This window comes from Oryctolagus cuniculus, chromosome 4, assembly GCF_051225735.1.
Source record: "Oryctolagus cuniculus isolate XC-2025 breed Fujian yellow rabbit chromosome 4, ASM5122573v1, whole genome shotgun sequence".
NCBI lineage: Eukaryota > Metazoa > Chordata > Mammalia > Lagomorpha > Leporidae > Oryctolagus > Oryctolagus cuniculus.
Genome location: NC_142870.1, coordinates 95,733,451 through 95,753,879, shown reverse-complemented (window position 1 = coordinate 95,753,879; position 20,429 = coordinate 95,733,451). Strand labels below are relative to the sequence as shown.

Sequence of the window (20,429 nt, the reverse complement as noted above, 5' to 3'; positions counted from 1 at the left end):
CCTCTCTTTCTGTCTCTTCCTCTCTATCTGTAACTCCATCTCTCAAATAAATAAGATTTTTTTTAAGGTTTTAAAAAAAAAGAAAAAAAATCTTGATAGTAACAACAACAACAACAAAAACCCCACTCAACTGCGTGTGGAAAAGGGATGAGTACCACTATAAGACTTAACCAACATAATAAAAAGAGTTGAGGGGCCAGCACTCTGGCATAGAAGGTTAAGTCATGGCCTGCAGTTCTGGCATCCTTTATCAGCACCAGTTCAAGTCCTGTCTGCTCCACTTCTGATCCAGCTCCCTGCTAATGTGCCTGGGAACGCAGTAGAAGATGGCACAAGTACTTGGACCCCTGTACCCATGTGGGAGACCTGTAAGAAGCTCCTGGTTCCTGGCTCCTGGCTTCTCCTGGCCCAGCCAGGGCTGTGGCAGCCATATGGGGAGTGTACCAGCAGATGGAAGACTCTCCCTCTGTCTCTCTGTAACTCTCTGCCTTTCAAATAAATGAAATAAATCTTAAAAAAAAAAAAGATTTGAACACAGAAACATCTTATCAAATCCCAACACAATTATGCTTTTTAATTTGACAAAACAAAGCAGTTCTTGGGATATTACATAAAAGAACTATAGGAAAGAACTCACAAGATATTAAAATAACCATTGGGCCACAATAATTGAATAGTGTGCTACTGACACAATATTGAATGGACAAATCTGTTATCTAAAAGCTAATAGAGAGCCCCAAGAAACCCCAGTACACGTAAAAACTAACGAAGGAAAAAGAAGTATCATGTACTGATTAGGCTGTTTAACATATGAAATCCAAGAAATTCCCTGTTTGGGAAAATGCGATTTTATATCAACCTCCCAGCTTGAACTATATTCCAAACATGAAAGCAAAAAAACTGCAATTTGATTAAAGAGTGAAATGTTGCTAGCTATGGGATAAAAATAGGTGACTGTAAGTACACTGAAGGCAAGGACTTCTTATGGAAAAAGTGACTTATTCGACTGTTACCTAGCTTTTAATTCTGCAAGTCAAGAGTCAATATATTTATTGACAAGGCCACAGTCAAGGTGCTTGCAATAGCTCTGTCAGAGAGCAGGCCAGTTCCTGTAAGCCATAAGGAACAGCTGTGAGAGTACAGCAGGGGGAAAAAATCTTGACAATGCAGTCACAAGCAGACGATTCACAGAAGAAATGCCACGGACTAGTATACCTATGAGATAATGTTTACTGTCACAAGTTTAAGAAAAGAAGGAAGGGAAAGCAGAGTGGAAGGAGTGGGCATTTGATGCAGCAGTTAAGACACCACCTGGGATACGCATAACAGAGGGCCCACATTCCAGGCTGGCTGTGCTCTAGTTCCAGCTTCCTGCTAGTGTGCACTAGGAGAGGCAGCAGGTGTTGGCTCAGGTGCTTGGGTTCCTGGGAAACCCAGATGGAGTCCCTGGCTCCTGACTTTAGCCTGACCCAGCCCTTGGCAATTGTTGCAGGCATTTGGGGAGTGAACCAGCTTATGGTCTCTTTCTCTTTCTCTTTCTCTCTCTCTCTCTCTCTCTCTCTCTCTTTCTCTCTACCTCTAAAGTCACTAAAATAAATTTTAAATTTTTTTAAATCATCTGTTGATCACATTTTTTTAAACAGTGAGAGGGCCATGCATGTTTCACTTACCAGTTAGCACAGTGGTTTTATTTTTTATTTATTTATTTATTTATTTATTTATTTATTTTTTGACAGGCAGAGTGGACAGTGAGAGAGAGAGACAGAGAGAAAGGTCTTCCTTTTGCCGTTGGTTCACCCTCCAATGGCCGCCGCGGCCGGCGCACCGCGCTGATCCGATGGCAGGAGCCAGGTACTTATCCTGGTCTCCCACGTGGGTGCAGGGCCCAAGCACTTGGGCCATCCTCCACTGCACTCCCGGGCCACAGCAGAGAGCTGGCCTGGAAGAGGGGCAACCGGGACAGAATCCGGCACCCCGACCGGGACTAGAACCCGGTGTGCCGTGAGCCGCGGCGCCAGCCCAGCACAGTGGTTTTAGTTTGTCTAAAACTCCTTGCTGTCTTGGATATGACTGAGCGCGCTCAGACAGTGAGGCTAGAGTATACACTGATAAGGCCGTACTGGAAAGCATCTGGAGCTAAGTATCAAGAACCAGTACAAATAGGGCAGGTATTCAGCCTAGCAGTGAAGACACCTGTGTCCCTGAGCTTGCTACCTGGCACCAAATCCTGTCTGCAGCTCCCTGCTAATGTAGACCAGGGAGGCAGTGGTGATGCTCCGGTAACTGAGTTCCTCACACCCACATTGAAGACCTGGGTTGAGTCCCCAGCTCCCAGCTTCAGCACAGCTCAGCTCTGGCCAACTCCTTGCCAGTGAGAGAGCATCTGAGGAGTGAATCAGCGGATGGAAGTTCTCTCCATCTGTCTCTCTCTGTCTCTCTGCCTCTCGAATAAATAAATAAATAGTCTTCTAAAAGAACCATTACTAATATTAATATATATTGATCCAGTTTATTTTCTTTCCCCCTTAAAATTGTTCATTCACTTCTTGGAACTGAGTCTAAGTAAAATGCAGATTATCAGAAGTACAGAGATTGATGTATAAGAATATCAATTTCTATATTATTCAGCATAGCAAAAAATAACTGGAAATAACCTAAAAACCCAACACTTAGGGAAAGGGTAAAATAAGCTATGTGAGAATCATCAAATGGAATCATTTTCTGCCATTGAGAAATCATATTTAATAAATATTTAACAACATCAGAAATGCTTGCAAAATAATGTTAAATGAAAACAGCAGATTGAGAAGCTGATTTTAATTTTATTTAGAACATGTAAGCATAAAAACAAACTAAAAGTAACATATGAGAAAGTTAACAGTTATTACCTCTATGTGATTTTTAAATTTTTATCAGATTTTCCACATTCTTACAAATGAGCAATATGTATATAAAATGTACATTTAGCAGGAAAGATTGTCTCCTGCTTGCAGTGCTATTAGATGATCTCCAGTGTTTCTCCATCACAGGTAAGTGGCGTAAGTTGAGCCCCAAAATCAGAAGCTTCTCCCAGAGTTAGACAACAATGTAGCCCTAGGGGCCAGCGCTGTGGCATAGCAGGTAAAGCCACTGCGTACAGTGCTGGCATCCCATATGGGCACCAGTTCTACTCCCAGCTGCTCCAGTCCAGCTCTCTGCTATGACCTGGGAAAGCAATGAAGGTGGCCCAAGTCCTTGGGCCCTTGCACCCACATAGGAGTCCTGAAAGAAGCTCCTGGCTCCTGGCTTCAGATCGCACAGCTCTGGCTATTGCAGCCATCTGGGGAGTGAACCAGTGGATGGAAGACCTCTATCTCTCTCTCTCTGCCTCTGCCTCTTTGTAACTCTGCCTTTCAAATAAATAAATATACAAATCTTTTTTTTTTTTTTTTTTTTTTTTGACAGGCAGAGTGGACAGTGAGAGAGAGAGACAGAGAGAAAGGTCTTCCTTTGCCGTTGGTTCACCCTCCAATGGCCGCCGTGGCCGGCGCGCTGCGGCCGGCGCACTGCGCTGATCCGATGGCAGGAGCCAGGAGCCAGGTGCTTTTCCTGGTCTCCCATGGGGTGCAGGGCCCAAGGACCTGGGCCATCCTCCACTGCACTCCCTGGCCACAGCAGAGAGCTGGCCTGGAAGAGGGGCAACCGGGACAGAATCCGGCGCCCCAACCGGGACTAGAACCCGGTGTGCCGGCGCCGCTAGGCGGAGGATTAGCCTAGTGAGCCGTGGCGCCGGCCGCAAATCTTTAAAAAAGAAAGAAAGTTGCCCTAGGGGCTGGCACTGCGGCGTGCTGGGTTAAGCCAGCATCTGCAATGCCAGCATCCTGTATGGGCACTGGTTGGAGTCCCAGCTGCTCCACTTGCAATCCAGCTCCCTACCAATGCACCTGGGAAAGCAGCAGAAGATGGCCCAAGTGCTTGGGCCCCTGCACCTATGTGGAAGACCTGGAAGAAGCACCTGGCTCCTGGCTTCAGCGTGGCCCAGCCCTGGTGATTGTGGCCATTTGGGGAGTGAACCAGCAGATGGAAGATCTCTGTCTCTCCTCTATATCTTTCTAACTTTGCCTTTCAAATAAATAGAAGAAAATTTAAAAAAAAAAAAAAAGAAAGAAAACGAAATTCATCCTAGATCTCTAGTCCATTGATACTTAGTCTTGAATGTGTGTCGGAGTAACAGGGCTGGGCCAGACGGCCAGCTTTTGGACTCCGTAGTCAGGATGCCTGAGAGCTCACATTTCTAAGAAGTTCCAGGTGCCGGGGCTGCTGCTGGTGGCCCAGGGCCACACTTCAAGAACCGCCCAAGTTATCCATAAATTCCACACTTCATGCCTCACAAAACCTGACTGTCCAGCTCCATTTGCAGGCCTCTCAGGTCAGGAAGATTCCAGATAACCCAGAAATAACAAAGGCCTAAAATCCACAAGCTCGCTGCCATTCTGCGTCAGGTCCGCTTTAAGCAGGAATGCTTCCTTAACTTTGGAAAATGTCCCAGAGACAATTGCAAACTGTGCCTTTCTACTTATCTCCAGCTGAAATTAGGGCTGCCTTGGACATTCTCCAAGAGGTCATTGGCCACCTTACCAGGCATGATCTCAAAATTGCTCATCTGAGGAGCAGCATTCAGGAAAAAGTGCCTCGGGTTATGTCTTCTCTTGCAGTAATGAAAATGTGTTTATTTGCAGAAAATGCCCTCCTTCAACCAAAATCAACCTCCATCACTAGTGAAGCTTACAATTTTGTCTCATTTTAAATTGTATTTATTTATTTGAGAGACAGAACACTCCCCATTCACAATTGGTTCACTCCCCAAATGCACACAAAAGTCTGGGCTTTGCAAGGTCCAAGCTGAGAGCCAAGAACTCAGTCAAGATCTCCCATGGGAGTGGCAGAAAGGAAATACTTGAAATCTCACTGCCACCTCCCGTGGTCTGCAGTAGCAGGAAGCTGGAGTCAGGAGCTGGAGCCAAGTTTCCAAGTCAGGTAGTCTGATGTGGGACATGGCTAAATAGACACCTCTCACAAGTATCATCCTGTTTTAAAGGGGAAATCATATACTGCGGTAGTTTTGTGAATGTTGACCTATCATACGAGAGTCTGCTGTTTGAATTCTGTCTGTAACAGAGCAGAAAACTTCACATGCAGCTGATGGCCTTAGTGCTTGTCAGAACTCGTGAATTTTATGGATGATTTTTAAGAAAATCGTAGTGAACTTCCTGGGCTGCCCAATCCCCAGAGCTCTTCCTGCTTTAGCTATAGAAATGTGGCATGCTCTCTTTCTATCGGGGGCTAAAAAGGCGACGTTAGCCACATCCTAAATTGGGATCTTAACTGTTTCACTCAGTAGCCCCTCCTAATTTGGGGATAAAGGATGAGTACCTCTTTGATTCGGAATGAGGATATGATCTCATGCTTCTCTCGGTTATCTGTAGCAACAGAATCCACAAAGCTGACCAAAATGTCATGTTACTCAGGAACTCCAAGCTCATAGCCCATCAAGAACTTTCTCAAAACTGCTGAAAAGCCAAATAAGATGGATTTGAGTTTCACTTCCTCCTCTCAGCCCTGGAGGTACTAACGAACAGATACATTACTTAGAAGAAGAAACAGGAGTCTTCTGTCATCTCACAAAGAATAGGAGGCAGGCATTTGGCCCAGCAGCTAAGACACCCACATCCATATCAGAGTGCCTGGGTGCAGTGCCTGCCATTGGCTCCCGACTTCAGCTTCCTGCAAACACAGACCTTGGGGGGCAGCAGTGACGGTTCAAGGACTTGGGTCCCTGCCACCCAGGTGGGAGACCTGGATTGTGCTCCTGGCTCCTGGCTTCTGCCCGGCCCGGCCCTGGCTGTTATAGGCATTTGGGGAGAGAATTCGTGGGTGAGAGCCTTCTCTCTGTCTCCATCCCTCTATGTCTTCCTCTCTGCTTCTGAAAATTAAAAAAATAAGTAAAAATGTTACAAATGGATGGCATCAGTGGGAAATGTAAGCAGTGGGCCAGCGGCCACCCCCTGCCCCTAAACAGCCACCTCCCCTGCCAGGATGCTCTTCCTTCCTGGTGCAGCCCATCAGTCGCTACTTCCACAGCACGGACTCTGAACAGGCACTGTGCTGGCTCAGGGAATTCCAAAGTGAATAATCCAAAGTCCTTTCCCTCCAAGAACCCATGAGCTCAGGAGCAAGAGAAGGCGTCCCACAAATCCAAGAGTGCTGAATTGCATGCATGGTAGGGTGGGGGGGTCACAGTCCCCTGTCTATGCCTCACTCCATGGATTCTTTTTTTTTTTTAAGATTTATTTATTTATCTGAAAGGCAGAGTTACAGAGAGAGAGAGGGAGAGACAGAGAGATAGAGTGATCTTCCATCTGCTGGTTCACTCCCCAAATAGCCACATTGGCCAGGGCTGGACCAGGCTGAAGCCAGGAGCCGGGAGCTTCTTGTGGTCTCCCACGTGGGTGCAGGGGTCCAAGCACATCCGCCATCTTCCACTGCTTTCCCAGGCACATTAGCAGGGAGCTGGATCAGATGTGGAGCAGCCATCAGCTTTACCTGCTGTGTCACAATGCTGGCCCCACTTCATGAATTCTGGATTAGACGTAATGCACACAGTAAGGGTGCACACAAAACAAAGTAGTGCTTGGTGTATCCTTGGCTTTCTCCTCTGGTGACTGAAAAGAAAAATCACTCTCCTTAAGTCTCTAGGCTGGCAGAAACCAACATAGGGGTCATTTCTGCTTCCGTTACTGGGCCTTGCTTTCCATTTCCTGAAGTCTTCCCAATGTGACCCTGGCTTAAGTAGCACCCTCTTAGCCAGCACCTCCAGCCCACCCTGGCGACAGCTGCTGATCCTGATGTTATTCTGCAGCTTCAAAGGCCGTCTTCACCAACACTGTGGTTCCTTATCACCCCCCTGGTTCCTCATCACCTCCCGTGAGCCCATTCTTGCCACTTACTCTTTGAAGCGCTGCAGCAGCTGCCCCTCCTGTGCCCTGATCTGGCTCCTCCCCCTTTGCCTCCTGCTCAGCCCGTCCACACGTGCCTTCTCCACCCAACAGCTTCTCTCTCTTTCCACCAACACATTCCCTTCCCTTCCTTCTGCTCTTAATTGTTCCCTCGGACTCTTCCTATTCCTCACCTAACTTCTTTCGGACACCACTCGGTTTATCCTACATTAGTTTGAACTTTTTGATGAGTCACTGTCAAGACTTCTGTTGCTCTCTGTGCTCATGCTATCATCTCCAATAATGTGCTAAAAACCAGGAGAATGGGCTCAGAGATTCCGGCTTTTTCTTTTAATCCATCTTTCTGTTTGTCCCCCAATGTAATTAATAAGTATTTAACCATTACTCTTCATTTTCAGTTTCCAGTAGGCTTTCATTGACAGTCTATCACTTGATCTTTTTGAGAAAATTGGGACAAATGTTATTATCCTAAATTTACAGTTCAACAAACACTGACTCTGAAGACTAAATGAGTCATCCCCAAAATCTTATAGATTAAAAAAAAAAAAAGGAGAAGTTCTGGCACTCAAAGTCAGGTCTCTGACTCCTGAGTGCCTCCTGTCCTCACATTATCTGCCTGCTCTGAACGCATGCCACACTTGAGACATCTTGTTGATGGATTAATAATGTGGATTATTGAAGTGGCAGTGTCACAAGGCCACATTCCAATGGGAATTTTGAAGCCGTTACCTGAGGATAAGGTAGAGAAAAAGGGCAAAAATGAGAATGCATCAGTGTCTTTCACTTCTAGGTGGCTTAAAGTTTATAAAACACATATAAACCCTACACATTTAAACACAGACACACTTTTAAAAGAAAATAGGGTCTTCCTAGAAGGCTAATAAAAGAGAAAACAGCTAAGGGACCCACTGGGGAACTGTCCACATGATGGGACATCTCTGCACTGCCAGGGCGCAACAGAGGCTGGAAGCCCCAAGAGCCAGCTGCTGTGTCACGCTCCGTGTGAACCAAGTCCTGAGGGAGCCTTGAGCTCCCGTTCCTTTCTCCACGCATCCCAGGGGCTGGATGAGAAGGCCCCTGAGGTCTCCCATGGCTGTGACATTCTGAGAGTCTATGAATAGCAAGGACCCGAGACAGGTGCGAGCTGATCACCACGTGGGAAGCTCACACCTGTCTCGCCCCAGTGTTTCCGCCCCTCCCTTCCAGCGGTGCCAATCTCCAGGCCCAGTCAGGGTCAAGTTGCCAATGTTGAAGCCTTCCAAGGACAGTTGTCCCTCTGCATGGGGTTCCTTCCAGCCCAAAGCTGGCCTCCTTCCTTCTCTCTGCAACTCGCTTTCCACACCACTAACTCATGTCTGCCTCTTTGCTTTTAGATTAAAATTACTCACAAGAACCAAGCACCCATGATGATGGGGCCTCCCCAGAAGAGCAGCTTCTTTTCGCTGAGAAGGAAGAGCCGTTCAAAAGACTGAACAGAGCGCCATATGCCAGCTAACCCAGGAGAGAAAGCCAGTAACTGTAACTACACACACACACACACACACACACACAGACACACACTCGCACTCACATTCTTCTCTAACCACTGGACCCACAAGAAGAAAATGTCACCTTGCCGTACATTCTACCCATTTTAATGATGGCTGCCCCCCCACCGCAGCCAGCGCCAACAGGACATTTGGACTGGACTCGGGGTCCCCCAGCAGCGTGGCTGGCTTCCACAGCAGCTTCCACATTGCCACAGGCCTGGAGTCAGACTCCCGGAGACTGAAAGAGAAGGCTCCCTCGCATTCCGGCAGCCCTGCGATGTCCTCTCGGGTGCTCGTGGAGGGCGGCCTGCAGGTTTCCTGCCTGTGGTGAGATCGGATGTGGTCAAGGGAGGGAGCTCCGGGCTGCTGAGCACCTGCACAAAGCTCCCTCTGTGCAGGGCCGCGGCGGCCGCCAGCGCTCAGCGCAGCATCCCTGGCAGGGCGCGGCCAGCGCACGTTGGCTTCTTGGTTGTCCTCTGAGCGACAACTGCTCCCTGGACTCACTGAGGAGGCAGGAAGGCTGTGGAGAGCTGGGTCGCCATGCCTGGTTCCCTGCGCTGTCACCGGCCGCTTGTTATGCAGCCCCCAAGCCTTCTCCTGGTGGCTGTGTGTTTGGAGCCGGCTCCGAGAGCCCCAGAGCTGCCGGCGCAGCACACCTCAGACGTGGTATTTATTTTCTTAGGCCTGTGAACACCTGGGAGGGAAAGCGGAGAAATGGAGATTTATTTTTCAGATTGTGTCATAATATTGTGCAAAAGGGGAAGAAAAGAAAATACCACCCCCAGCTTCTTTCTTTTGCAAGCCAAAGCGTGTTTCCTGTTTGAGTTCCAGGCCCTGGCGGCAGACCGTTCTGAGACAGAGAAGATGCAAGGCAGGGGACTTTGCTGGGAAAACCGGGAGACAGCGCATCCGATGGGGCTCCCTCCTGCTCCTCTGCACTGCCATTGCCATTGCCAGAGTAGGACCTGAAGGGCCCTCTGAAGGTCTAACGTGTGTATATATGTAGCATATATATTTATATATATGAATATTTATTTACTGATGGACTTTTCCAGACTGAGAAAAGAAACTTGACGATAATCTAGGAACAGTAAGTGGGAAAGAAAAGAAGGTTCTTATGCCTTCCCCCTCCACCATTTCATTGTCAAGACGACATAATACCCTGTGGTGGTCATAGGGTTTAAGGAAAATGAAAATAGCCCCTTATCACGAAGAGATGAAGAACTGCTAGTCTAAATCCTCGAAACAATCTTGAGATAAATGCCGGGCAGGATTTACTCTCCCATTCATCAGCTAAGGAAGCCGAGTCTCAGAAGGTAAGAGACTTGTCCGTGAACCTTGGCTAATGGGGTTTGAGAGTAGATGACACTGAGAAGATGATGCAGAGAGAAAAGAACCCACACGTCTTGGAACCAGGTCATTTCTGGTCGCTGAGAAGTCGTTGCCCTTGGACCCAGTTTCCAGGGAAGAAGAAATGCAGGGACAGGACAAGCCCTCGCTGCTTCCTGGAGGTCGTGTGTGGCCTGCACTGGAGAGAAGTTGGGCTGAGGCTGAAGGCACTCAAGAGATCATCCAATTGAACTCTTCGCTTGTTTTTCACCACGGTCATCACAGCCTCTTAGTTTGGGAACACACCTGGCTGCAGGGATGACTGCAGTGGAGAGTCACAAGGAGGACTGAGGCCCCTTGCTCACGGTGCCAGCAGCCAGGACACAGAGGTCTGGGCAGAGCTCAGTGGGCTTCATTCAGCCAGTGCTGGCAGTACCTTCCTTTCCCAAGGGCAAGTCTGTGCAGAGCTTCACTGATAGAAAGCAACATTGCCTCAGCCCCTTTGCTCACACAGGACCTCCATCCGTCTCTGCAATGCCGCAGGAGGAAACAGGGGCCCTCTCGATGTCAGTCCACAGTGCTGCATCTCATCTCCTTGCATTGGGCCAGGAGCTCCCGACCAGGCAGGGAGTATTCAGACTGTATAAACTGAGCGTATCTCCGAAGGAAGCAGTCGTCCAGGATCACCAAGGACTGAGATCTAGAACCATCCTGTTCGACCTGCAAGTGCAGAATACTAGGCCAGGGGAAACCAGACCCTCCGTAGAATATCCTGATGGGACCCTTGGTGAAGGCTCCAGCAAGTTCCAGAGTGACTGCAGGTACTATCTTGGAAGCCACGTGATTCTGAAGCTGAGGCAGGCTCAGATTTGGAGTCACTGATTCGAAGACATGCCTGGAAGGTGCTGTGCGGATTTCAGCCCTGATCCCACAGGTTTGAGGCTGTTGAGGCACGGCACCATCAGCGGGTGAACTTGAGTCTCGATTCACCAGTCTTAGGAAGGGTCCACGCAGAGACTGGGCCCCTACAAGCCAGTGCACAGGACTCGCATTGTGGCTTGAGAAATACATCCCTCGTCCTCCTCAGAGGCACAGGGGGTGACAAACTCCAGTGGAATTGCACATCCACTTTAATATCGTGAGTCTTGTGTCGTTGTTTAATCTCACCTTGCAAGTCATCCTTAGAACCTGTGACTGCGGTTTCTCATTGTAGGGGACCTCATCAGAGCAATCCTCACAGCGACCTGAGGGCAGCACAGAAGGTGTCATCCCAGTCTTCCTGAGGCGTGCAGGGCTTAGTGAGGTGTGGCGATCTCTCAAAGCCGCGCAGTTAGATAGCTAAGGGAATACCCAGTCTCTGACTTCTTGCCTGATTGTGACTCCGACCGTGCTATAGACATGTTCTCACCTGCCCCCACACTTCTATCCCACTAGCAATAAAAACAATGAAACAGGAAACCTTCAAGTGCCTTGTGCTATCCCTGGGTTGATGGACTAGGGGTTGCATCTCATTATAACATGGCCTTTGTGGGGTTTCCCCAGTGAGTTGAGAGTGGATATAGACTTAGAATGATTATATTCAGGTCAGAGACCAGCTCCTCTCAAGAGAGTTCTTTACACAGATGGAAAAGATATGTTGAAATTGCCAAATAAATTAGGAAATACTTGGCAGAACCTGGAAGAGCCTCCAGACTGGCATTACATAACATGCATATACATTATACATATGCACATTATATAAGGTGACATAGTACTTAATGTGCTGTATATATTATGTAAATTACATATTTGTGAGTAATCATGATAAATATAGAGACCCACTAATCACTTTTTTACACATACTCAGTGACAGATTAGGAAGTGGCTTTGCCAGAGAGTCTTAAAACTTACTCTCTTGTGCTGCTTTGGTTCCAACTCCTGCCAAAAATAATTGCATCAATTTTTCCTATCTCTAGCCCCCTCTCTTCTTGGCCCAAACACTCAGTTACCTCCTGTCCCAGCTAGGCTGTGCCTTCCGTGCACCACTACCACCAGCAGGATCCATGAAAATAGAATCTTGTGGAAGGGAAGGATCTAGACTCCCCGGCTCCCTGTGTCACAGACCTGTGCCTCCACACTCCCAGGCAGGAGAGTGGGGGAGGGCTAGTGAGGAATGAAGAGAGGTCAGCAGTCTTCCCAGGAAGGAAATTCACAGTCTTCTTGGCCACCAGTTCCAGGATCCAACAGGAATCGATCAGAAAATTATTTTGAACGTCCGCTCCAAGTCTGCATAGCGTATCTGAGGCCATCAATTCCTCAAATGTGTCTCACAAAACACCAGCATCCATAAAATGCCCATAGAGGTTTGTAGTCAAGTCCTGGATCCCTACTAGGGGATACCTAGAGAAGCTCTGAGAACTCATAGGAAGGAGCCATGGAGTCCTTCATTTGTCTGCCAGCCTCTATGGATTAAATATTGTTGCCTGAAGTCCAACATTTCCTGTTTGTTGTTGCTTGTTCTCACTGGAGATGGGAATATGCATCTAATCATCTCCTGTAATGGTATCCCCAAAAGTTACTCTTTTAGGACAAGGAGTCTCCATTCCTGATTGGTTTTTTTTTGTTGTTTTTTGTTTTTTGTTTTTTGTTTTTTGTTTTTTTTTTTTTTTTTGACAGGCAGAGTGGACAGTGAGAGAGAGAGACAGAGAGAAAGGTCTTCCTTTGCCGTTGGTTCACCCTCCAATGGCCGCCGCGGCCAGTGCGCTGCGGCCAGCGCACCGCGCTGATCCGATGGCAGGAGCCAGGAGCCAGGTGCTTTTCCTGGTCTCCCATGGGGTGCAGGGCCCAAGCACTTGGGCCATCCTCCACTGCACTCCTTGGCCACAGCAGAGGGCTGGCCTGGAAGAGGGGCAACCGGGACAGAATCCGGCGCCCCGACCAGGACTAGAACCCGGTGTGCCGGCGCCGCTAGGCGGAGGATTAGCCTAGTGAGCCGCGGCGCCGGCTCCTGATTGGTTTTTTTAAAGACATATATTTGATTATTTATTTATTTGAAAGAGAGTGACATGGGGCCGACGCTGTGACACAGTGGGTTAATGCCTTGTCCTGAAGCACCAGCATCCCATATGGGCGTGGTTCGAGGCCCAGCTGCTCCACTTCCAATCCAGCTCTCTGCTATGGCCTGGGAAAGCAGTAGAAGATGCCCCTAGTCCTTGAGCCCTTGCACCCACGTGGGAGACCTGGAAGAAGCTCCTGGCTCCTGGCTTTGGATCGGCTCAGCTGCAGCCATTGTGGCCATCTGGGGAGTGAACCATTGGATGGAAGGACCCCCCACCCCAGCCTCTCCTCTCTCTGTGTAACTCTGACTTTTGAATAAATAAGTAAATCTTTAAGAAAAAAAAAGAGAGTGACAGAGAAATTTTGCATTTGCTGGTTTGCTCTCCAAATGCCCCACAACAGTCAGGCTGAAGCCAGGAGCCAGAAACCCCAACTGGGTCTCCCACAAGAGTGGCAGCAACCCAAGTACTTGACCATCATCTGCTGCCTCACAGGGTGTGCAGTAGCATGAAGCGGGATTCAGAAGCAGAGGCAAGACTTGATGCCAGGCACTCCAGTAGGGGATGTGGGTGTCCCAAACAGCAGCCCAACCCATTGCACCCCTACTAATTCCTTTTGAACAGAATTTCTTGTATCCTTTATTTTCCAAAAGAATAAAAAGATGACTCCCCCCAAAAAAGATTTCTGGATGCATGGGTACAGACTGGTTAGACCAGAACTGTATACACATGGATGGACCTGCCTCGCTGGCACCTCCAGGGCAGCTGGTGATGATATGACCTCTCCTTGTAACTCTGAAAGTTAAAGGATGGGTTAAAGTATTAAAGACCAAAAGAGATTTTTCTGTTGCCTGTGGGGTCCATATTAGCAGTTTGAAACTCTTCTAGTCATAAGCTTTAGACTTGTAATAGCAAGGAAAAATAAATTATTTCATATCTCAAACAGCAACCAAGTTTTAACTAAAATGGGAGGATAGCATGGTATAGATTTCTCATTTGGACCCCTTGTTTTTTTTACTCAGTTTGGTATTCTACTAGATTGGAGTGTGCCTTTCAACTTTCTACCGTAGAAAACAGGAGAGGGAGGTAAGAAAGAAATTCTCACTCATTCCTTCCTGAGTGCCAGGCACTTTTCAAGGTCTTTTCACATACTATTCCTTTTAATTTTCAGAATATCCTGTTATGATGTGGGCATTATGCTCATTTCATAGATAAAGGAATTAGTGCAAAGGAAGGTGAAGTAACTTGTTCAACAGAGCAAGTGGTACAATTAGGACTTGACACGGGCCTGTCTCACCTCAAAACCTGTGCTTTTCCCACTGTATTTCACTGACTTTAACATTTTTATCTAATTCTCTCCAATGCTGCTAGTATTCTAGATGGAATTACAGGGCTTTAAAAATGGACGTTCTATCTGTTCAACTTCTGCTAGGCATCTACTCATGCTCCTACTGCCAAATTTCCAGTGCTTTTTCATTTTTAAACTCGAAACAGCCTCCACGCACAACTGGATCCCCAAACCTCACCCTTGCACTCAAATTAGCAGCTGTCTCTTCATTCTCAATGTCTCGTTTCCCAGGGCCTACCTAATAGATGTTTTGATGTTGTTCAGCTCTGTGAGTGAGTGGGAGAGCAGCACACAGCCCTGTGAGACTGAAATGCGGTGGTCCACAGTGACCAGCCAGCCCAGGGGAGGGGCGCTGGGATCGTCGGAGGGAGCCTCCAGCAAAGAGGCTGTGCATGTGATCCTCATTAGTGATAGGCGTGGGCTGGGCCATCTGTGTTCCCCAGGAGAACAGAATGGCAGGCTGCCTCTCAGATGCCAAGAGATGCTATCTACTGGGAAGATCCAGAGAGCTCAAAAAGCAGAGAAGCAGCTTTCCTCATGGGCGTCTCTGGAAACCAGGGGCATAGAAAACCTATTTGGAAATTAGCTACTTAACTCGCTGGGCTTCTGCCCTTGCTACCACTTCATTCTTCACGTCCACGGTGCAGGACGGCAAGCTGAGTCCTGCAGCCTCATCTAACTAAACTCCCTTCGTTGGAGCCATGTGAACGTAGGTTGTCCTGACATCTCTGGATGTCATAGCAGGTACATTGTAGCAAGGCATCAGAGTCTATCATTAATGCCTCCACGTCTTCCAGGGGTCAGACAACACTGCAGGTAGAAGAGGCCATGTAATTGGTTGTTCAGTACAAATTCTAGAGGGATCATCAGAAAATATGGAGGATTGCTATAAATGGGGCAGATTAGGAAAAATGCAATTTGGAGGCAAAGAGATAAATGGAGCCCAGTATCAAGCACATAGTAGGTGATGAGCTAATATTTATTAAATGAACAAAATGGATAGCTAAACAGGGAATCAGTCCTTCTAACCTGAACTGGGTGGAGAGCAGGGGGATGAAAGCTTTTAAACGAACAACTCAGGAACTTGAAACCACAGGATGTAGAGGGAGCTCATGGGGGCCTTTAACTATCCAGACATCTGTTGAGTGATGGATACAGCTAAATATGGATCATCAAAGGGCTTTCTAGGTCACATGGAGGGCAGTTTCATGATTCAGAAAATATGAAATTCAGCTTGGATAGAAAGACAGAAATACTTGCCATGCGCTCCTTAGAGATCCGGTCAGGACTGACAAAGAATTAAAGGACAGCACCAAAGTGGAGTCACAACACAGTAAGAGACCAGCATAACAAGATGCAGATTTGTGAAATGAAACGAGACAGAAAACCGGATTTCTCAGCAGATCGAGTTGAGCAAGGGAGGTGAACATGAACACTGTCCTCCAAAAAGGAAAGAGAAGACTGAGAAATCCTTTGAAAATCTAAGAAAACCTTTAAAGTTGGGTTGTTGTTAAAACAGAAATGTCAAGGTAGTAAGGAAATTGTTATTAAATAACAACCATCATTTAGTCTAAAGACTATGACTTTTAGGACTACTTTTGCACTTCACAAGCTCCTTATGAAGGTAGTTGATACGACATGGTTCCCAGGTGACAAATGAAGAGACAAACAGATGTCGTAGTGGCAGACCCCAGGATTCGGGTCTGTCGGCATCCACCTTCAGAGCCTTCATCTGAGTCTGCAGTGCCATTAGCAACTCCTCGGAGCTTCAAGCGCAGTGAGCCAAGCCCCGTGCGTGACTGACTGCCTTCTCAACAGGGAAGCCCAAGCCTCATCCTCCCCGGTCCACAGAGTATGTCCCAGTGCAGGGGCACCTGAGGAGGGACGGTCAGTGCCTCTCCTCCCCCCCCCCCCCACCTCTCCCTGCTCCCAGGCACCAGCTGGGCTGCATCCCAGAGAAGAGATGGCCGACAACAGACACCTGGCAGAGACCTCAAGCAGCTCAGAGTATTCACACAGTGATAAGGATCATATTAAAAGATACACAGTGACCGTAGTAAAGATCAAGGGCAAGAGGAATAAAGCCGGGTAGCCAAACATCAGAATTTGGTAACTGATATTTTATGATAGGAGGAGATTGGAGATGTCCTTTTAAAAACTGGGTGAATCATATCTGGAACCAAGGAGACTACCTCTAGAGTGAAGCAAAACTAACTTTTTTCCTTTCCATAAAATTATTTTTATTAAAATGGAATCTTAGGAAGAATTACAAAGCACAGAGTAATAAAAACGGTACCTTAGATAATAAAAGGAAATGAATTATAAAATCCCACAATGTAAGGGGCAATCCGGAAGAAGATTCAAGAAAGTCTGCATTTTTCTGTTGAGGGACTAAACAACGGTACTTTCGAAGTCATGAACGAACTCGTGTTTTTTGTCCTTTTTTTTTTTTTTTTTTTTTTTGAGAAAACTGGTATGGATTGGTTACCAGAAAATGGCATGACCGTCAAGAAAAGTTTTCCGGGTGAATAGTTCCTCTGTCCCCGGCATGCTTGAGGTGAAAGGCTTGAGAGCTAGATCCTCTGACCCAGAGAACCACACGTGCATGGAGGGTGCTGGGTGTGCTGACTGCTGTTGGGGTTCGCTCCCATCCTCCGCTGCTACCAGCAGGCCTGAAGGTACGAGCATCAGCCTAACAGGATGCATCGGTTCCCGTTCCCCCTCTGCTCCCCGCCAGCCTCCCGAAGCCCCGCCAGGTTCCCTCCACGCCCTGGAATGAGAACAGCTGGCAGTAATTTCTTTTTATTGTGAAAACGTCCAAACACACAAGGAAAGTAGGGCCATGGGTGTAGTGAGCGCTGTGTACCCATCACTTATATTTCACGGTGGCTAACATTTTGCCGTCTGCTTCATCACGTTTAACTGAAATGTGTAAAAGTATCTTGTAGGTGTCATGACATCTCACACCAAAGTTCGTAGGCATCCATCACCATGGAGGAATCCTGTCTTCGGCTTCGGAGCTTGTGTGTAGCGTGCGTGTTGCCGGGGGAAGACTTCAAGATGGCGTGCACGTGAGCTTGGGCCTTTCTCAACTGACTCAATCCAGTTGACACCCAAATAGAAGTTAATCAGGACATCACTCACGAGAAGAAAATTTTGGGTGGAACCCAAGCAAGGTCTTAGCTACACTCAAAACATTCCTGACTGATGTGGGAAGAGGAAAGTAAAGAGCACATCAACTAAATTCTCAAAAGACACTAATTTGGGAAATGTGATAAGGCACGGATGATGCCACAATGAAAGATGGAAAACACCTGGAGGAGTTAGACATTCACCCGGAAATTGTAGTGCTAATTCCGAAGCAAGAATTCATTTAGGGCGGCATTAGTGGTTACAGAGAGGCTGGGCATGGTATTATTTTGAACAAGCAGAACACTCAGGTTCACTTACTCAGGTACAAATAGTTGTACCTGTTGCCTCCATCAGGTGAAGAATATGAAGCTAGCCTGGGGGAGGGGCAGGCTGCTGAGATGGACAGACAGATCCTCCCCCTCAGTGGGCGTTACTGAACTCGGAGGTGTGTTAGCCCCTCAGAGAACATATAGGAAGCCTGGTCAAAAAGCATTGGCTCGCTTACACAGGTAGAGAGAGGATTTGCAATAGGAAAGTGTAAGGAAAGCAGGTGTAACTCCACCTGCTCTGTGCTTAGGTGCTGAGATCAGGGTGGGCGACTGCAGGTGTCTGGACAGGGTGCCAGGCAGGGCGGTTTGCAGGTGAGTTTGTTTGCAAGGTCACTGGGCTCAGTGACACTGCCAAGCAAAAGGAAATGAGTGACAGCGGGTTCCAGAACATTCGGCCTGTCTCTGTCAAGGAATAAAATGAGTTTCCCTTCCGAGCACAGCCTAGGCAGTGGCCAAAACTACAAACCAAGGCGTGATCCTCAGCCAGGGCCTGCTCCTCAGCTTGGGGGTGGGCCCGTGGGATACCCCAGCCACACCCCAAGTGCACATCTGCATACATTCAACTCGCTGAACACCCCCACCTCTGCCACCCCTCCCCCACGCCATAGGGTTCCTGGGATCCAGCATCTCCTCTTCCCTTCCTGACAGCAACGCCTCACGTAGGAAGGTCTAGGGGGCCTGGCACGGGGAGAAATGCTTTCACCTTCCAGAGTGCAGGAATGCATTTTGCACAGAGAGCCCCCTCCCTGGAGGAACACAATCTCTTCTAAGCTTCCTCCTCCAGCCTAACCCCTGGCCCTGCCGCTCAGGCTCTGCTGCTGGGCGGGAAAGCACATGAGCTCACTGGGGCTTATGTAAGCGCTTTTGGCAGGCTTTGCCGGAGACGGAGCCGGGTGGCAGGCCCGGGCTCCCCACACTTGCGCCTGCCTTGCCTAGGCAGTATGATGTTTCTCTTCTCTACCTCCTCGGAAGGGGTGGGGTGGGGGCTACCTGTAGTGCGGCTCATCAGTTGTTTTGTAGGGGCCAAGAGGAAGCACATTCTCTCCTCCGGGTTCCCAGTGATTCACAGTGGCAGTTTCCTAAGGGAGAGAAGAATTCCAAAGATGGAGTTGGCTTGAATGTGCTGAGCCCCCTTCTCGGTGGCACTGCCCCTCGGCTCGGCCACTCCAGCCGTGGGGCCCTCCTGCCGTGGGTCATGGCCAAGGAGCAATGAATCAGAAGGCCGAGCAGCTGAGCAGCTGCCCGGGCAGCTCAGAGGACCCCAGCTCCAACATCCCTTCTAAGATGTGTGTGAGCAGGCCAGGGCACAGAGGCAAAGGCAAAGTGGATGCGCATCCCCTGCAGCCCCCCAAGGGGACGAAAAGGGACATGTATGGGACGCTGTCACGTGGTCTCAAAGCTCCTCTAACAGGAAGTGGGTCCTGCCTCCTGTGGCCTCGGTGGGAAACCTGTTTCCAGACTCCATGTTCCTGAAGGAGGGGAGAAACATCTAGAAACTGCAGCCCAAGTTTCAGAGGAGAAGGAAAGCAAGGGAAAGCCATGAGCCCTCCCCCAAACCCAGTGGCTATTGTGGGGGACTCACAGGAGGGGTCTGGACGGATTTGCAGCAGACTTTGGCTTCCGGGCTGGGGGAGCTGCGGCAGCAGGGGAGCCGTGAGGCCCCTTGCACGATTGCGCTCCCGTTGCTGCCCAGGGTCCTTGCAGTCTGGCAGCTCAGAGGCAGGGCCAGGGAAGACGCCAGGCCTGGGCTTGTGCCCGCTCACCTTCTCCTTCCAGACTTCACGGCCACGGCCCCGGGGCACTGCCTACCCTCAGTGCGGCCCCCGAGAAAGGCGCCGTCTCCTGCTGGTCAGCTCGGGCTTCTCCTCCGGGAGCCACTCCGCACCAGTTGGCAAGAGGCACTCGGGCAAGCCGTCCCATGCCTCCCTGCTGCCGCACGGACAGTGGGCCTCGAGAGGATGATCCGTGCCTTGACTTGTTGATTCAGCAATAAACACGGCATTGGTAAACAGCGCCTGCGCGCCAGCCCGGTACCCTCGTCTCCTAACCTAATCGATGCGGGTTTCTTTTCCTCCTCTCCCCCTCACGTCCTGCTTTTCTCAAACTCCTCCTATTCCCAGAGTCTACCTCTTCCATCTCTGCTACTCGGAACCTTTCTCTCCACATTTCTCCCACGATATACTTTCAGAGTGTTCAACGTGAACTAGGAGGGTCTGAGGGGACCTCAAGGGTCGCCTGGCCGCTTTGTCACCTCCAGGCAAGCCGGTGCTGACCAGGCCAGGGAACGGGCAGAGGACAGCTCCAGAGCCCTGTTTCAGGGTGCGCTCCAGCGTCCCGCGGCTTCTCCCGTGTGGATGTGTCCTCGACGTCCCACTGACACTGCCTGTTCAGTACCACTTTCCCTTTTCTCTTCACTGCGTGAGTCACACTGTAAGGAAAAGCCCTTTTGGGGGCTAGAACTGTTGGGGAGTGTAACCCGTGATGACACAGATGAGCGTCCCATAGGCCATAGGATATTGGTTTCGGCATAGAAGTGACAGAATCAGGAACAAGGAAGGAACCAGAGGCTCTGGCAGTTCAATGGGTTTGGCTTCTGCAAAACCAACAGAAGCAAAGCCAATAAGCAAAACCCACACATACAACCTTTCTGGAGTCACAGTTTCTAACAGACTGCCTCTCTTTTTAAAAAAAACCAACTATTATGGTCAGCTCCACGGCTCATTAGGACAGTC

General features: G+C 48.8%; 1 protein-coding gene, 1 long non-coding RNA gene and 1 other non-coding gene across 7 annotated transcripts in view; 1 reads left to right on the top strand and 2 right to left on the bottom strand.

Annotated features, from left to right (window-relative positions):
- The window catches only part of DGKG (diacylglycerol kinase gamma), a 212,200-nt gene extending 201,526 nt beyond the window's left edge, over nt 1-10,674 (top strand). For all 5 annotated transcript variants that reach the window (XM_051859167.3, XM_051859166.3, XM_051859165.3 and 2 more), the window contains one exon: nt 8,369-10,674. In XM_051859167.3, the coding sequence (XP_051715127.1) occupies nt 8,369-8,467 (99 nt within the window). In that variant the 3' untranslated portion in view covers nt 8,468-10,674. The remainder of the gene's footprint in view (nt 1-8,368) is intronic.
- Nucleotides 8,368-13,555, bottom strand: LOC149127051 (uncharacterized). Its single transcript, XR_016233209.1, has 2 exons — nt 9,029-13,555; nt 8,368-8,846 (listed from the first exon to the last, which is right to left on the bottom strand). It is a non-coding gene; the product is annotated as an uncharacterized LOC149127051 (long non-coding RNA).
- Nucleotides 13,556-15,091: 1,536 nt separating this feature from the next.
- On the bottom strand, nt 15,092-19,697 carry LOC127482821 (uncharacterized). The gene is made up of 3 exons (XR_016233210.1): nt 19,280-19,697; nt 18,688-18,776; nt 15,092-17,289 (listed from the first exon to the last, which is right to left on the bottom strand). It is a non-coding gene; the product is annotated as an uncharacterized LOC127482821 (transcript).
- Nucleotides 19,698-20,429: the final 732 nt, after the last annotated feature.